The sequence below is a fragment of the Carlito syrichta genome, unplaced genomic scaffold, assembly GCF_000164805.1.
Source record: "Carlito syrichta isolate Samal-C Ts95f unplaced genomic scaffold, Tarsius_syrichta-2.0.1 Scaffold287973, whole genome shotgun sequence".
In the NCBI taxonomy this organism is placed as follows: domain Eukaryota; kingdom Metazoa; phylum Chordata; class Mammalia; order Primates; family Tarsiidae; genus Carlito; species Carlito syrichta.
In genome coordinates this window covers 35253-54896 of record NW_007232069.1, presented here as the reverse complement: position 1 = coordinate 54896, position 19644 = coordinate 35253, and the positions used below count along the sequence as shown (strand labels likewise).

The window sequence follows — 19644 nt, the reverse complement described above, 5'->3', positions numbered from 1 at the left end:
TATAAAATTTTAAAGTTGTCAGAAACTTTAGAGATTGGTTCATTCAAACTGCTGCCTTCATAGAGGAGGAAGTTTTGGTACAGAAGGTTTAGAGACTTCAAAACGTCACATAGCAAGTCAGAGTTAATCCTGGAACCTGGGACCATCAATATAATTCAATGCTCTTCCCACTGTACCATGCTGATTTTGGGGGATGTGGATGTCTAACTGCCAAAATTCTTTTGAGAATAATTTAAATCTTATTTGATCTACATGTGAAGCTATAGCTTGTATTCATGGGCTCATATTATTGCCTGAGACAGTTTGCTAGTCAGTCTCACGTAGGTACTTAATAAATCAGCCTCCATATAAAAAATTTATAAAACATTTAAGTTTTTCACCATATTTAAATTTTGCTAAAATTAATGCTGTAAATAGTTAGAGAATTAGGTTTTTTTGTTTATGGAAGTCAAGAACAAAACAAAGTAAATGTTCTGTTTATCTACAGTAAATGGGCAAAGTGTAGGGGCTATTTAAGTCATTTAGAGAATTGAAGGATATGGAAAAAATGAAGTTTCAACTTTAAACCTATAGCTATCATTGAGTTTCTATAGGGTGTGTTTCTCAAATTATCTGCTGTGAAGGACTTCATTATTTTTAATCCATGGCAGACTTAGCTGTGATCCTCTGCTGCACCTGACTAATAGATCACACCACAGGTGATTTACCATGTGAGCACTCAACAGCGCTCCAAGTGGTCTAAACTCAAAGAGAAGAGAGACCATGAGCTTAAGGCAACCAGACCACAATATTCAATAGCTGCAATATTTCTAAACTCTTACTTTCAGTTTTCTTTCCTTATCTTTTCACAGCTTCATAACTATGTTTCCTGAACCAGCACATTTTTCACACTACAATATGAGGAAGACTGCTCTCTGTACCAGTGGTCATGGGCTTAAATCTAGCAACTTCCACTTTTTCCTTTTTGGAGTAGAACTTGTTCTCTGTCTGACCTCTCCAAGGAACTACAGGAGAGATCTAGTAAGTATGGACTCTTGAAACAGAGAGGGTAGAACCTTCTCTCTGTCAGAAAGTTGTTACTTGGTAGGAGACTTGGTCAAATTGAAGGTATAGGGACAATAATAAATTCCTTTCACCCCTTGCTATTCTCACTCCAGCCTAATAATGGTATACATGAAGGAGAGTGGAGAGGAACAGTACTCCTCTGCTTTTATTTAAAGTTCTCTTTCATCATTTAGAAAGTTTGTTGCTGTGGGGCTCCATTGTATTCCACAGTTAAAATTCTAGGCTATTTGAAATGCTGGGGAACTTAGAGTTCACAGGAAGACCCAAAATTTGGCTAATGAATTACTTTTCAATAGTTAGAAATATCTGCAGACAACTCAAGAACTTTATGATACAATGAGTTTTCTACCACTGGTCACCTACAAGGAGAACTTCATGCTTAGAAGAGTTGTACTCAAGTATCCTTCAACTCCAAGTTCTGTTCTCTAGACCAAACCTTTCATATTACTTGAGGACAAGGACAGGCAGTGACACACAGAAAGCCGCAGCTGGTTAGTAAAAGAACCAGTACAGAATTGAAGACTCTTTCTTCCTTACTCCTGAGTTCTGTCCATTGTCACGACATGCTCAGTAATGTTTATTTTTTGTTAGATCAAACAGTAACATTATGGAAGTCATTAAATTACATGTATTTCTTTTTAACAGATTTTTTTCATTAATGTACAAATCTTAATAATTGTTTATTCTTCATTAAAAATTATCATAAATATTAAAAGACCAAGAAGACTGAATGACAGCCTAGGTGTTTTTGCATTTGTAATCATGTATAGTCTCAGCCAGCCTACTAAATAACTCTAGATGATATATATTTAAAACACAAAAATAGTAATTGCCTATCACTTCACTGGATATGTCAAAAGTTAATTAGAAAATTTGGAATATCCTTTGAGCTTTTTACCAAAAGTTGCTAAAACTGAAAAAGACCTCATTTATTAAATCTGAAATCATCCAGCATTTTTTTTGAAATCCTGAGAGGCATCCAGTTTAGATACATTTATTTTGTCTGTTTAAACATGATTATGTAGCCATCCTGAAGCTTATGAAATATTATTGGCAAAGAATGGACATTTTAAAAATTGTTTGTAGAAATGAAGTCTCACTATGTTTCCTAGCCTAATCTCAAACTCCTGGGCTCAAGCAATCCTCTCACCTTGGCCTTACCAAAGTGCTGGGATTATAAGTGTAAACCACGATGCCTGACCAGAATGCACATTTTTCATCTGAAATCTCTTGTGGAAAGGGTGTGACTCTATCAATGTCTGATGACCATTATGTATTTCTCTCTCTTTCCCCTATATTGCATACAAATTAATTACTCACTAGAAAATAATTTACAATGTCTGTGGGCAGTTAAAAACTACTTATTGAAAATAGTAATAACAACCAAACACATGTGTTTGCCATGTACCAAGCACTATTTTAAGGACTTTACATATATCAATTAATCTAATCTTCACAATAATCATACAAGAGAGACACAATTATTATTTTTATTTTACAGATCAGGAAATGGAACACCACATGAAGAAATGATGACACCAGGATTTGCTCCCAACAACCTGGTTTCAGGATCTGTTTTCTTATCTAATAGGAAATCAACTATCTACTCAAATAAATAGGAAATCAGTCTCATGGCTTGACTAATGTTTCTGAAGACATTATTAAAGTAAGTATCTATGGCAACTTTCTATTATAGGCAGAGCTGTTGCAACTCTTGCACTCATGATACAATAACTTTTAACAACTTACATGTGTTTAGACAAAAATTTAGATGGTTTTAGGAAGAGCAACATTTGGAAACTGGAAAAAATGTGGCTATTGTTTATATTTTTGTCTTCTCTTTGGCAGTATTTGGTCTTCCATATAGTTTCAGTGTTTTTAGTTGTAGGATTTCTGCCATATGATGTAAAGTATGTGGAAATTCTGGGGTGTAGTATAGTCTTATTTATCATATTATTTCTTCCACCAGGTTATAAGGCTTCTACAGTTAGAATGCATAATCCCATTATTCGGTAGAATCAATAATCATGTAATTCTATTTCAGAATAACATATCTGAAAATTGTATATATAGATCTGTGTTTATTTTAAATATCCATCCATAACTCCACACACTGACATCTACAACATCTACAGCAGGAATAAGTTATTGATATTTGATCTTTGTTATCTTATCAAAAACGAGTTTATTAAATGTGGTAAATATATATATTGAACTATTGAATGAATGAAATATCAAAAACAGTTACTTTTCTTTTTGAGTCAAGGTCTCACTCTGTCACCCAGGTTGGAGTGCAGTGGCACACTCACGGCCACTGCAGCCTTGACCGACTTGGCTCAGGCGATCCTTCCACCTCAGTCTTCCAAGTAGCTAGAACTACAGGTGTGCACTTCCATGCCTGGCTAATTTTTAAATTTATTGTAGAGATGAGGTCTTGCCAAGTTTCTCAGGCTGGTCTCAAACTGTGGGCTCAGGCAATCCTCTCACCTCAGCCTCCCAAAGTGCTGGGGTTCTAGGCATGAGTTACCTCACCAGGCCAACAGTTTTAAAATCTCCAATTTACTTTTACTTTAGCTAAGTCATGACGTAACAAAGTCAACCAAAGGCATAGAAATTAGCTATGCGAAATAGTTACACTAGAGGTGAATAGTTGCCTTAAAAATACACGTTTCTTCTAACACATGATTAACATACATTATTACATTAAATAATACATTCTTATTCTATTTTTAAAAGCAATTTAATTTTAAAAATCACTTTGAAGGAAGTGAGGAAAATATCTACACTATATTTAGGGGCCTTTGTCTTTCAAATGTGTATAATATGAACACTGCAGTTGATTATGCTCTAATCTTGCATTGACATTTGCCAATTCTTTAAGGTTTTAAAAATTCATGGGTTCCCTTTAGAAAATTCCTCAGTGGGATTTAACCACCTTTGCTAAAATATTTTTTCATGTTTTTCCCTGTCTAGAGTTAAAGATCGGTTCATTACAGGCAATATAACAGCTTTTGAAAAAGGTTAACTTAAATTGACCTCATGGATTTCTTCCCAAATAAATACATTTTTTAACCTGCATATACCTAACATTTCTAAAACTGATTGTAAAATTAGCTGGATTTTTCAGATACAAGCTAGTAACTCTTATGTGAAGAGTGCCTTTCTATGCAGAGAACTTTGAGAAATGTCTTTCATCTTGTGCTTCTTAAAATGGTTATTTCTGTCTGCAATTTTTCTCCCCACAATGGCTCATTACTTCAGTTCCACTGGTGCAGTGCTCAGTAACTTCCTTGAAATGTCTTTTGGGTCGATGACAGAACCTAACCACTCCCTGTAAGGAGATGATAAAGGTTAGAGAGTCTCTTATTCCCACAGCTGGTCCAAAGTTCCTAGACCATGAAAGCTAGAAATGACAAGTCTTTTATGGTTTTTTAAACCTATTTTATCCAAGTCATTTTAGACTGCATCACGATCTAATCTGTGTAATCCTCTGGTTTGAGTCTGGGAGGATAGTGATTTGTTACAAAGCAACCTTCTTCTGAGAAGTATTTCTTACATGAGTATTTCATAGTCAATTCAATTCACAGGGAATTCTGATGCCACCGCTTCTTGTCTGTGCAATGCATGATACAAAACCACTTGTTGCATTTATTTAACAGATATGCGTATCTTGTTTCTCTGTTTCTATTTAGATCTTCAAGCCTTGCACATAATTTTATATCTTTTTCCTTCCTATCTCTTAAGTGCCAGACTCAATGTGGGCCATATTGGAATCCTGAAAAAACATATAAATTGAGCTGAATCAAACTGAATTGCCTGACTCTGTTCTTCAGCTTATTCAAAGAGCAGCCTCACTATTTGTTGCCTACCTACCATATTGGAAATGGTTCATCTGCAAATAAAATTATATGTGCTCAGAAAGTGTCTCCATGGCCCAGGGTCTCTGTCTGACTAGGCCTCCAAAAGTCTTTGAGATCTTGGTCACTGACAATTCCTCTGGACTTTTCTGTTCTTTAGCAGAAGGCACACATTACAGAGATGACTGACAGGAAGGAATCCGAACCATGACCAAACTAAAAAAAATTTAAATCTAGAGAGATTGAAAAAAATAGGACTTATGGGTAAGAGTTGTATGAAAAGAATGATGATGTTGTTGGTGATACTTATAATAATATTTAGCTTTTTTATTGCTTATAATATACCAAGTAGTAGTCTAAACATATTATCTCTATTAAGTCACTAAATTCTTAAAGTAATCTTATGAATTAAGTATTATTCTCAATTTATAGACTGGGAAATCAAGGTATAGAGAGGTTAAGTAATATGCTGAGGTCTGTATAACATAAGGAGTAGAGTCAGACTTAGAATCAAGGCCTTGAAATCTGAAACACCTCACTGCAGGTTTTAATTTGTATTCTAGCATTTGATGTTAGTTATATCTCTTGAGAAGACTGGCTGGTGTTCCTAATCTCTGAACTATGGTCTAAAACCATGATCATCTTTGGATGATGGTTTACCAGGGGCATCAACAAATACTTTCTTTCAGGCTTCAAATGGTTCCTAGACTTTTTCATGACAATCCTTTCTTCATCTGGGAAAAAAATACGACTTGCTATACTGTTACTGTGAGATAAAAGTATTTTATTATCCTATAAGGCAATTAATAGAATTACAAGAAGGAGAAAGAACAGAGTTTTTGTATATTTTCAACTTATTGTGAAATATAGAGAAAATCAGTATCTTAGTACCCCATTTCTGAAAGGACAGGTTAGAATTAGATGCCACTGTTGTCAGTTTTCTTGGGTATAAAAGAGATAGGTCATGTAGGCCCCATGGGATTTGTACCCAAGTTGTCTCCACAGCTTGACCATGAATGCACTTATCTCTGTTTGTACCTCCTCATATGCTGGGAGGGAAAGGAAAATCTTTACTGTTCAGACTTTTGAAACAATGGAAAGACCAAGCAATTCATCAGTAGAGAACAGAAAAACCAACATAGCTAATATTAGATTATCAATTAGTATTATCCCAAGTAGAAATAAAAGGTATTTTGTTTAAAAAATTATCTTAGAGTCTGTTGAGGTTCTCAATTATTAATGCACTGACTTTATAAACACAGTTCATTAATTAATTAAAGGCCAATTCTCTGATGTTTAGAGAGGAATTTCCTAAAATATCTCCAAACTGTAGTTGGACAATGGATGAAATATTCTGCCTCCCTTTAACCTTGTCCAGTTAATTGGCATTGTTGTGACTGAGACCCTTTGGCCAAGTTGGCTACTATATAGTGCTTAAGACTATAAGGTTAAGAGGCTGATGACCTTGTGAAAATGTAATGTTTAATAAGTATCATTAGCTGAGTGACCTTGGCCACAAAACTTAGAGTTGTTCTTTATGGACAAGATCAGCTAGAATTTCAGGATGTCCATCCAAAACTTCATGAAAGTACATGGAATTGAATTTATGATTTAATCCTATCCTCTTGAGTAAGTACAGTTCTTGATGGCCAATATTCTACATGTGAATGACTCAAAATAGGAAAACTGGTACACTTTCCTATCTCAGACATGTATTACCTTGACCCAGCATTTGCTTAAAAAATGCCAGTTCATTCCCTCAGCCTTACTTGAATTCAAATGGGGGATAGTGGAACCTTACCTGAGCTAATTTAGGAATAACTAAATTTGGGGTTCTTTCATATTAAGAGTTAAATACCCTAAATCTAAAATCTGAGGTGTCATGCTGTCTGCAAGCATAGCAAAATCTAGGAGAAAAAGTCACTGGATTTTGATTGAAATTTTAGTGGGCATGCTTCCAGTCACACTTTCCAAGGAGAAATGTCACTAAGTACATCCCTTGCTTGTGGCCCAGATACCAAATGTAAGATTTGTGTATTTTTGCTTATGGTTTTTGGTGGTGTCTATATTCCTTTTTATCCTGCAACTGGCCATTGTTTGGCTATAAAATGATTTAAAATCAACTTGAAGGTAAAAAGCCAGGTTTCTACCATTTGGCTACTGCCAGAGGATATTGTTTTTCTGGGAGCAAAAACACTGTAAATTACACTGTGTGTGATGAGAAAATGTTTCTTATTAGAAGTGTCCTTATGAATGAGTAGCAAATGGCTTATGCTCCAACCACTGATGAGAATGTTCTAGGTTAAATAGGCAAATGAATCTTTCTTTATTCATCCTATAGTTATGGTTTTTAATTCAGAGAGAAAGGAAGGGAGGGAGGGAGATCCCAACTGCACAACAGAGGTAAAACATTGTGGAGCCAGGTCATGACTGAGTCCTGGTGATTATAACTTCTGTCACTCAGTGACTTAGGGTGGAACTCGCCTGAAAGCTGAAAAGCTGAAATGTTTCTTTCCCTTGTGGAATAATCCAGTTTAAGAACTTGAGTGTGCATTCCTCTGAAGCTTTCTGACAGCCTGCCTTCCTCGAGGGAAAAACTAAATCGGATTTAGTCCTTGTTCTCTTTTTGCAAATAAATTCCTTCTGGATAAAGAGGGATGCTGGGCCATAATCTAACTTGTAAAATGAGGAAATTGGCAATAGTGTCTCTTCCAGCACAGGTCTTTATGCATCCAGTCACTCTCTCTTCCTCTTTCCCTCGCTCCTTCCTTCCCTCTCTCCATATTCTCTCTCTTTCTCTTTCCCTCTCTCTTGATAGAGTTCCGTTTCTCTTGGGTGGAATTTATTCATGCATGTATTCATTGACTAAAAAATAGATTTTTCTGAATGCCAACTGTGTGTCATGCACTGTTTCAGGTTCTGGTGATATAATGGCAAACAAGAGTAATTTGTTATAATGGCAAACACATCAAGTCTCTACTCTCACAGAGCTTTCTTACTAGAACTCTGAAGTCTGACTGAACACTGACTCTTCCATTTTAGCTTTGTAAGTTTGGAGCAAGTTATCTAACCTCTCTGTGCCTCATTTTTCTCATCAGTGAGGATCATATTATCACTTATCTCAGTTGGCCTTTCTAAGGATAAAATGAGGTAATACATATAAAGCATTTAGAAACAAAATGTGTGACTGAGAGCTAGTGTGCAATGTATTCTGCTGTTTTTATAGATGCTGTTTGTACTATTCTCACATTCTTTCCCCCTAAGGTGTTTATTGCCTCATCATTTGCCTGGCGACCTGAAAGAACACTTTCATTTGTGCCTCATTTTCAGGACCAGGGAGCAAGCAGGAGCCCTCTCAGAAATTGCCGGGAACAGCAGTTGTGAGCGTAGCACATGCTTGTTCTGTGGAAGTACATTAGCTAAGCATGTCTTAACACTGTCACTCTGGGGTTCTGCCAGGAAAAAGGAAAATCTGCACTCTGTATATTTAAAGAGGAGATATGAGCAAAGACAAACCAAAACGTGTTTAAGGGACTCTTTAAGTATAAGTTGTTGAGCATTGTTAATCAGAAAATCCCAAATTTTAAACTTTTTGAGTACTGACGGGATGCCAGGTGGAAAATTTACACCTGACCTCACAGGATAGATTACAGTCAAACAGTCAAAACTTTGTTTCATGTACAAAATTTTTAAAAATATTGTATAAAATTACCCTCAGGCTATGTGTATAAGGTATATATGAAGCAAAAATAAATTTTGTGTTTAGACTTGTGTCTCATTCCCCAAATATCTGATTTGTATGTGCAAAACTCCAAAATCTGAAGATATCTGAAATCCTAAGCACATCTGGTACAAAGTCTTTTAGATAAGGATACTCATCCTGCACATAAATCCTTTGCACAGGTCTGTTGCTTTTTAAAGGGATAATCTTTTCCTTACCTTTATATATATATATGGAATTTAAGTCTTCTCTGCCTTCTAGTAATCCATTTTCCAGCACTTTGAAACTCTTTGATATTGGTGAATGAGGTAAAACATTTGAGATTTTTTTCTTTTCAGATATACCAAATTATATTTAGGCAGTGTCCCTCTGTCCTATTTGCTTTGCAAGTGACTTTGCTGGGTTCTGACAAGGACCATGATAAATCACTAGCTCGGAGTAACTTGTGTCTCTCCACACTATTGATTTGAGGAAAATACTTTCAGAAACTTGGAAAGCCATGTATTTAATGTCATCTGTCCTTAGAACATCACTGTCCAAGGAAAAAGCAATCACCATGCTTTATACATATATTAAATCAATGACACAATTCTTAAAATAAAAAGAATGTTTAAGACTATTTTTTTAACATAAGGGAAAAGTAAATCCTTTTTACATCACTCTGCTTTTTGATAAAACTCTAGATATAGTTTATTCTTAATACAAATCTTTTTTTATTAGTATTATTCATTGCTAAAATTTACTGCATAATTAATGCCTATTTTTGTGAACTTATACTGTTATACAAAAAAGTATTTACTTCTTTTTTATCCTTAGTTTTTTTTCTACATTAGTATTCTTCATAAGTCAAAACAGTTCACTCGAGGAATAATAAACATTGGAGACTTGGAAGGGAGAGATGCGGGAGGGGGTGAGGGATGATAAATTAATGGGTACAATGTACATTATTTGGGTGATGGAAACACTAAGAACCCAGACTTTACCACTGCATAATAAATTCATGTAACAAAATGGCACTTGTACCCTGTAAATCTATAAAAATTTCTTTAAAAAAGAAATCTGAATGAAAAAAGAAAAACACAGTCCATTTTGAGATCAGGAGAAACAATACTGCTACCCCACCAAAAAAGATTATAAAACAAACAAACTTAATCCTGAGGTGCTAACTTCATTTCTGGTAATCTAAGTGTGAAACCTTGACAAAGATCTTTTTAGAGTTTATTTATTTATTTATTTATTTTTGAGTTGGAGTCTCACTCTGTTGCCCAGACTGGAGTGCAGTGGCCGCTCCCGGCCACCGCAGCCTCGACCTGCTGGGCTCTGGCGATCCTTCCGCCTCAGCCTTCCGAGTAACCAGAATTACAGGCATGCGCTACCACGCCCGGCTGATTTTTTGACTTACTGTAAAGATGAGGTCTCGCCGCCCAGGCGGGTCTCGAACCCGCGGGCTCAGGCAATCCACTCACCTCAGCCTCCCAAAGGCGCGGGATTACAGGCTGAGCCACCGAGCCCGGCTAGAGTTTATTTTGAGTACAACTGTTGTCTACTTTTTTTTTCACATGTATAATTTACCTCCACCAATAGTTCTTAATAAAAGGCTTTAGCTGCTTCTATGTTATGAAAAAGGTATGTGACTTTGAGCAGGTTATTTAGCATCTTAAGCTCCTTGTTCTCTTCATAAATAAAGGGAAGGGCTGAGCTTCATGGTCTCTACACCTGTTGGGTCTACTGCAATCTATTTTTTATGTGAACTAGAGTATCTGAGATTTGATAATAAAGCACTAAGTTTTACTCCAAAGGCAAGGCAGTTATCAATTTCATTACTAGGGGTAAGTAATTAAGAAGACAATAAATGCCTTTGACACTAAAACTAAACCCAAGGGCATGGTTGGGATCACCATCTTTCTTTGGTGCAGACATAATGTTAGACCAAAGTCTCCTGGGAACTTTTTGTTCTTAATTTTCAAACGAAATTCCAATATCAACACATTTCTTTGTCATCTGCTTGTATCCAATCAAGTACAGGACAAAAAAAACCCCCCAAAATGATAATATTCAAGTATTCAAATAATCAGAATTTCTGCTTATAGAATTTTTATTTTGTGAGGTCTATAAATGAATGACTAATTGATGGGTGGTTAGATTATATTCATAGAGCGGCAATTTTTGTTGTGTAAAGGCAAGAGATGCTGATCTGTGGATCTAAGGATACTAAATTGGGGTAGAGGAAATTATACCTAGTTGGGGACCAAATACATTTCTGCTGAGTGCTGAGGGCCCAGGGGTTCCTTATAATATGATTAAGCCATTACAAATTTTATTTCATTAAAAATTTGCCCACCATCCTTTTTTTTTTGTATAGATTTTATTCTGTACCCCAGGTATGAAATAACCAGTGAGAATACTTTATCAGGCTCTTACCTTGAAGAAGGTCATTGTTGATCCATCTCTGACCGCCCCATATTCTATCTTTGTTTGCTTTGCCAGATCATCTGCCGAATCTATGGGGGATTCCATTCTCTCTACTGTCAAGAAGGCAGCCAGATTGGCAGTGTAGGATGAAATGATGATTAGGGTGAAAAACCACCATATCCCTCCAACTATTCTGGTCGATAGAGCTTTGGGCATCAGCTCTGATCCTGTGATGGTATCATCAGAGTAATGATGTTAAGCAGAGTCAGAAGAAAAGGGAAGACTTACAATTTGACACTATTCTGGGGAGACAGATTTATTAAGGACATACTATCTTGTATGTAGATGAAATAAATGCATTTCTGGAGAATGGAACAAAATCTAAATGATTCTTTTTCAAATCATTAATCACTACTGCTGCTTAAAATGTAATTTATCAGTAGCTGATGGTATCTGAATGGTTTTAACCCTGAGATAGTCTATGTCTAAAATTTAGGTTAGTTGATTAGAATTGAGTCAGTTCCAAGACTTTTGACCTTTTATTACTGTCTAAATTCATTTTGTAGTGTGAAATAAAATGTTCCAGGCTTTTGTGTAATTATGGAAAGCTTGAAACGAGAACTCATTTTTATTTAAGGTTAAAGAATATGAGAAACTTTAAAAATATTAGCATATTATGCTATTTATAACATGTACTTTAATAAAATATTTGGGTTTTACAAACACAATGAAATAAAAATGCAGCTATACTTGACAGTGGGTGGATCATTTTTTATTGTTTTATGTTACTTTTAAAGTCACAATTCTTTTTGTCTAAATTCTTATTTGGTTGAAAGAATACAGTTTCTGAGAAGTATAATTTTTATTTAATAAAGTATAATTTCTTAACTACACTTCAAAGACTGACTGTTTCTTAGGTGGAGAGAAGATATTCCTGGTAAAAATATGGATTTTAAATGTCATTCAGATGATTCAGAATTTTTTTAAAAAGATAGCATAGAGGTACTTAATGTGGTTACAAAAAAACCCCTATCTCTATAAAAGAATGTGTTCATGGACTAAGTTTATTTACATAAAAATCAAACATCTTAAAAATGGTCTAACTTACTTTTGGTCAGTGTGAACTATGGAAGTTTATAAAGTCAGCAACAGAATTAGAAGGAATGATAAGTACAGTTAGAGTTTACTCCACTTATACTGATTCATGAATGGATTTTTTGATAGTCAGTTTGCCTGAAATTCACCATTGTTTCTGTACTTCGCATTTCCTCCATGAGCCTGAAGTCTTGGCAGAATTTATGTGGCTAGTTAAAAAGTAAAAGAAAAACACCCTAAATTAAGAAATCCCCAAAAGCAAAGTACAGCAGTTCAGATATCTGGTCTAGATTGTTTTGAAGTTTTATAGTTATTAATGACTTAAGATAGAAAGGAAGATTTGAGTCCACCAATCTACCAATAATGATTTTATGCTCAAGTTCAATCTATAAACAGATGCCCATATTTCTCATAAATTCAAAGTCAGGTCAAGGCTAGTGATAAGCAGATCAAGGTTGGAAGAGTTTCTGGGTTTTGAATGAACAGATATATTCTTGTAATGCTATTAGGTATCTTTGTGCTTTATTCTCTTTTAATGAGGTAAATGATTTGACTACAGGTTATGTTTCCTTCTGTTGTTTGTTTGAATTTAGATGGGCAATATTACACAGATTTATAATAGTTTCCATTAAATTGCTTCCAGGGATTTAGTGGAATAGTTTGTTGCTGTTGTTTTAATATTGTGGTTTAATGAGATTTATATTTATATACCTGTGGGTGTATGTGTGTTTAATGCCCAAGGTTGTTTCATATCTTTGTATTTAGTTGATCTAGAAGTCTTGTGGTAATGTGATATTATTTTAGATCTTTAGTTGGTTATCATTAAAATGCCATTTATTTTATAAAATAGCCATGGGAAATAAATTTAGTTAATAGGTATATTTTTCTTAGCTTATAGGGACGTATTTTCTGCTATAAATTTAATCTTAAGTGTTTGGTTGCATTTATGAAAAGATAAGGTTTTAACTTATTTTTGTATTTGCATTTATTTGTATAGTTATGTGCTATATGGCAGTAGAACTGGATAGACAGATGAACAACCAACTGTTGGCATGCAATAATACAAATTCACATTTTTCTCTTTCCCATTTCAAAATTTTAGCATATTTGTATTTTTGGATGAGATTACCTTTAAAGTTTAATACAAATATTAATATAAACTTATTGAGATTTCATTTTAAACATTTGACACATTGTGTCAATTAGATTTCTTGATACTTCTTGGTCTTTTCTATTTTTACATAATTTTGTGAATTTCATGACTGTCAATGTTAATTAGCACTTAGAAATGACTTCCTTCAAGTACAGGTGATTTGTGTAAGTTCAGTACTCTAGAAAATGAAGTTATGAAAGCAATAAGAGTAAAACATCATTAGAAAATATTCGGGATGAGAGACAATACTTGCTGAAGTCTCTTTAGTGCCTTTTATGGCAGACATGACAGCCAATCCTGATCCAGACTTTGCTCACGCTCTGTAGAAAAGAGAAAGTCTGATCATCACATTAAAAAAATTAAACAAAATGGTTTCCAATTGAGTACAGTGACAAGTTTCTGCTAACAAGAGAGAGCGCAACAGAGAATAGCTACCTGGTTCAACGCCACATGCTGAAGACAGAGGCACTAACAGTCACAAGTACTTCAAGTTTGTACATGGAAATATTTGTTGCACCTGACAAATGTTTGTAAACTTCTTGAAAAACAAGCAGAGTCTGGTTGGGGCTGACTGTCATGTATCCAAGGTAGTGGTAACTAACAGACACCGCATCCCACAGTTTGCTGTGGATGATGGTAAACTCCAAACAGGTAAAAGATGAAAGAGAAGTTCGGGGGGTGGATGCACTCGCATAATAGAAGCAGTTCCAGTCATATTATTTGCACAGACCTGCTGCAAGCACTGTTAAACCTAAATGCATATTTTTCTACTCTAAAAGCTGGGCAAGGCAAACTTTGGGGAAGGGGAGGTCTCCTTCACTCTGAAAGTAATTGCTCACAAGATAAGTATCCTAAAAATTAAATGTACTGGTAAAGAAATATATGACTTCTAGTGGGGCTTCCTGCAGAATTTATAGCTCTGTACTATGCTCTAAATTAATGCAAGCGATTTCTAGTTAATCAGATGGTATCTACACCTATTTAGCAGGGGCCATACAAACTATACTTAATTATATAACAAGAGGAGTTTTCCAAGCTGTTTGGTAATTCTATACTAGAGAATCTCTCTCTCTGTCATTTGAAGATTCAAAATATAAATATTTCAAGTGCTATGATAACATCTCCCTGATGAAAAACCCCAAGGTTCACCTTCAAATGGCAAACATGTTTAATACATATTCAAGTTGAATTTTTGTCAATTTCTTTTGCAACTTATTGTCAAATATATTCCAAACACAACAGCATCTGTGACTTATGATTTTCTTAAATTAATGAATTGAATCCTGTTAGTATTCTCTATACCATATGCTTGGAATCAAATCGGGAAAAAAAATCCACAAAAGAGATGGATTTCTTCCAAAGGTTAAAACAATTTCCCCTCCCCCACAACAAAAGCAAAATCCCCAAATCATAGAAAATGTATAGACTATATTACATTTCTATGGTTGAATTTTATTTTCCCAACCCCTACAGTTTACTGCTGCTATAGTTACTGATTGAGGGAGATTGTAAGAAGTTACTGGAAGGCTGGGATGAATCTCAGTAGGGTTTGTCAGAGTGGTGATTAGATGGAAGTTCTAGGTACTGTCAGAAATTGAAGGATTCTAAGTGAACCTAATCTTCAAAGAATTTAAATTCCACTCCTTTCAAACCTCTGACTTGTGGAGTTATGGCCGAAAAGGAAAAGATCAACCTCTCTACGTAAATTTGTAAACAATTTTTGAGGTCCTTTATCCTTTGCTACCCAGAGGAAAATTTATATTCACTGCTTGATAAAAGTGTTCTTTTAGATATATAGCAAGGGTGTTCTACTGAGGTCATATTTTTTTTGTTTTGTCTTTGTCTTGAGAACTGGCAAGAAAGTCAGTTGCTATTTTTTTTACTTCCTGGGATGGTGTTTCATCCTACCCTCTAGCTTCATGGTGGAGTTTACCAGCATGAAAGCCTGTCAGCACACTGTGGGATGCGTGTGACAAAGATGGGTGACCGATGTACCTTGCTGCATGAGAGCTCCAACTCCAAACCAGAAACTATTTAGTAAAGTAAAATTGTTTTCCACCACGTCTGAGTCAGGGTTGCATGGGTGGGGGTTATACCACTCGTAGGGTGTAAACCTGTGGTAGTTAACAGAAACAGTCTGTAAATATCAGATAAACACTCGGGGCCCTAGCATAACCTCCTGAACAATGGAGAAAACCCAACAAATTCATGATGAAAGCTTCAAACCAAAGGAGTAAAGGCTGTATTCATAAACTTACAGCTTTGGCGGGCAAAGTGCAAAAAGCCTCGAAGCGTTAGTATTTACCAGACTTCTCATTTCTAGGCAAAGCCCATTGATCAGCTGGAAATGTACTCCTCAGATCTATGTCTACTGAATTCTTCTGAGTTTTCATTCATTTCCATTTTACTGAACAACTAGATGAACTGCAAAGAAAGTTTCACTCATCTCAAGTATTTACCCCACCAAGCAGCGATGAACACGACACGGACTTGTTGCATAGCAACTACAATGTCAAGATACTGTTTGCTAAGTCCTGTGAGAGACACAAAGAAGAGGGGTGACGCCTTCAAGGGGTTTCTATGGACAGATGCTTAGAAGGAGACTAAGTAGTCTAGTGATTTCACAGAGCATCAAGGGGGTTGCAAGGGTGAAAAAAATAGCAAACAAAATGAAGGGCTGAATTTGGGGTATATTCAATATTTTTAGAATATTATATGGCAGAAAAAAAAACTAACACAATCCTAAATGAAGAGACAAAGTTTACATTTGGAAGTATCATGGTCCAGGCCTAGTGGTTTATAAGTATTAACTGCACAACATGCTTCACTGTAGAATTTTAAGCTCATAATTTCCTCTGGATTTGTTTTTAATTCGTTTTCTGGACTATGGCCTGTGGTCACTTAATCACCGATCCTGGTTAAGTAAGAAGGTTTTGTTTTTACAGCATTATCAGAGCTCTGCTTGCAAGATCGTGAGCCAACAGCAGTAAAAGTTTCTGGAAAAACAACTAGTGGTCTAGGAAGTCAACTTTGAACAATTCACTCAAACTTTCTGCCCTCAGCTTCCTTATTTGTAAAGAGGAAGGAATTCAGATATCTCTGGGGGCATGCTGAAAATAAAAATCTGCGGAACTGAATATACTTTTGGTTCTTTCTCTATTTTCTAAGCATCTCTTCTGACCTATGTTGCCCAGAAGAAGTCTCTGCTCTATGGCTAGTTTTTAGAGCTATCTTGCCAAGCAAGGCTTATTTTTCTAAAGAGACATTAGCAGATGCTCAACAAAGTGATCTGAAAATTATTTAAAATACAGCAATGTTTAGCACTGGAAGCTTTGCCATTTGCCACTGGATCCTTTTAATGCAAGCAGGAGTGTTAGAGTAATATTTAAACACCATAAAGCCAACGAGAACATATGGAATGCTCTCCAGCCATAAGGAACCAGGAGTAAACAATAGCAGGTTGCTGATACATCAGGGAGAACTGGGCTTAAGGTGAATACATTAGCCATAAGAAAAGCAGGGCCCACTGTGAATCATGCACAAGGAACTGGGCAAACAATTCCTCTTCATGAAAAACCATTCTCTAGACCCCCAGACACCTTCAGAAAAGTGTATAGTGTCTCCTCATTGAGTCTTAGGGGGACCGGGATAACAGCCTTGTAGTTAATTCCACCATAATGGCATCCGACTCATCACTGCGGCTTCTCCACAGCTGCAGGGGCCACCGTGCAGGTTCCTATGAAGCTTATGAATATAGCTTTAGATAATGCCATGCCAATGCATTTTAACTGATCTTTAAACAATATAATTAAGTTTTGCATTTATACATTCTTATAACCATAGTAGTTTGTTGAGCTGAAGGGATGAATACCAATATTAATGAACTTACTAATTGAGACAGTATGCAGCATAAAGATCCCATTACTTAAACAATATCATTGTCACTGGTACAACAATTTTCAAATATTAATTGCAATAAATTAAGAGGCTTGTGCATTCAAAAAAAGGTTTGTTTTTTCCCCCCAAATAAGCCATAAAACTTGGCATCTGCCAGTCCCTAATATTTTGGCATTTCTCCCCAGATATGTTTCTGTTGATGAGCTTATCACGTCCCTCTTTGGAATGCTGCTTTTAAATTGGTCTTGTTTCCATATTTCATACTTTGCACTTATAAGTGAGTATTTAATCTATTTTTTTTCCTTTGGTGGTAAAAAGAAAAATGGTCTAAACAGCAATGTGATTCTGCCAGCTCTGCAGAGAAATTTTAGGTTCTTTCTCTCTGGGATTCTGAGTGACTTAGGGAGTGTGTGGACTAATAAATATTAAATGATGACATGATGTTGTGCTGAAAGACACTGGCTTTTTATAATGCAATGAAACTACCTGTTGCCTGAATGTAGATTTCAGCTTGAAATTCCTAACGCCTGCTTAAAGACAGCTAGTGTGACGGCAGCATCAGCATCAAGAAGTCTGGGAAAAGGCTAATATATGACCTGTAGAAATGATAGTCTAAAACTGCCATCCCAAATGACTCTCAAGAAATCAATACTAGCCAGGCTCGGTGGCTCAGCCTGTAATCCCGCGCCTTTGGGAGGCTGAGGTGAGTGGATTGTCTGAGCCCGTGAGTTCGAGACCCGCTTGGGCAGCGAGACCTCATCTCTACAATAAATAAAAAAATCAGCCGGGCGTGGTAACGCATGCCTGTAATTCTGGCTACTCGGAAGGCTGAAGCGGAAGGATCGCCGGAGCCCAGCAGGTCAAGGCTGCGGTGGCCGGGAGCGGCCACTACACTCCAGTCTGGGCGACAGAGTGAGACTCCAACTCAAAAAAAAAAAAAAAAAAAAGAAATCAATACTGTTCTTTAGTAAAAAGACACAGAAAGGGACAAACGTGCTTACAACCTGTATCAAAACTTGCATATGAAAGAGTAGACCTATGCTGAAATGTGAAGGTTCATTTTGGATTTATGTTTATATATGCCAGGTTTATAATTGAATGGAAGGTATAAAACAATCTTCATACTGTAGTTTTCTAATTAAGGAACTATCTTTTATGGATGAGAATAGATACCATGCTGCATTGAGAAGAGGAAAACATATTTATCCTTCAAAGGAGAATGCTCTGTTTGAATTTGCCATATAATGGTTAGGTTTGTATTGAAATCCTTGAATTTACTTTCAAGAATTTCCTTGATTTTTTTCTTTTTCTTTTTCTTTTTCTTGCCAAATGCCAACTTTAAAATGATCATTTTTAAGAAGACAAGCATAAATCATAAAATGTAAGCAGATATCTCATCTGGATATTTAGTCTATTTAAATTATGTGTTTATTATGAACATAATTCCTCAGGGTTAGATATTTTTCAAAAAGTAGAAAAAAAGTCAACCACAAACTGACATAGACACTTGTTACAAGTCATAGTAATTAAAATTTTTATATTGTTTTTCTTAGTTTGTGCCATTGATGTCTACAACTTTATAAATTTAATTCAGCTCAGCAAATGATTTTTAAGCATCTACTTAATGAAGGCATTCGCTTCCATGCAGCGATGAGGCTTTATTTTTTCCTTTAAAAGAACATAAAAGAATACACTTCACAACATAGATTCAAAAGCCTCTCTAGAGCTAAAGATGATTATGAGATTAACTGTTTTTCATTTCTACTTCACTAATTTTGAATGCAAACCACTAAGATGGTAACCAAAAATCATTTTACATCTTAGCTTATAAGTACAGACAGACTAAATTCATGCTCTCAAACTTTGATGGTGGGAAGTAAAGACGAATTGGTACATCTGTTTTAGAATTTTGTTTGGGAATTGCCTTAAAAATATATATAGTAGTTTTATGACGTAGAAGTAAGGATGGATTTAAGTGTAGAAGTTGAATGTAGTTGAGAGTACAGTCTCCATGACAGTGCACCTGTGCACTGCAGGGAGTTCTTTTCTATATTTTTATATTTTCTATATTTTATCACCATGCCATTTGCAAGGTTGCATTTGATGCACAGCACTTCCACTTCAGAACCAAGACCCAGAGCAAGAAGGCAGTAGAAGGGAAGACAAGGATGATAAGTTAAAAAAGAAAGGACTGGCTTATAAATGGTACTGTCAGTGAGTAGGAATATTGAGTGAATTGCATCGAAGGGAGGAGTACTGCTATCTTAATAGAAATAGTGTGTGTGAAGTCAGAAAATACCGAGGTCTGGGTCACAAAGAGTTTATGGAAGAATAAACAAGATAAGAAGGGGAAAACTTCTGAATACTACACTATTCTGATGTATTCTAATGACAGAAATAAGATGATTTAAGGGCACATCTGGTGTCAAATGTAAAAGGATATT

General features: G+C 35.7%; 1 protein-coding gene across 1 annotated transcript in view; it reads right to left on the bottom strand.

The window, feature by feature from the left end:
- The window catches only part of LOC103255260 (glutamate receptor ionotropic, kainate 1), a 58931-nt gene that overhangs the window by 23864 nt on the left and 15423 nt on the right, over window positions 1-19644 (bottom strand). Inside the window, exons 7-8 of the mRNA XM_021710050.1 lie at window positions 15299-15417; window positions 11065-11282 (exon numbers count right to left, since the gene is read on the bottom strand). Coding sequence (XP_021565725.1) covers window positions 11065-11282; window positions 15299-15417 — 337 coding nt within the window. The remainder of the gene's footprint in view (window positions 1-11064; window positions 11283-15298; window positions 15418-19644) is intronic.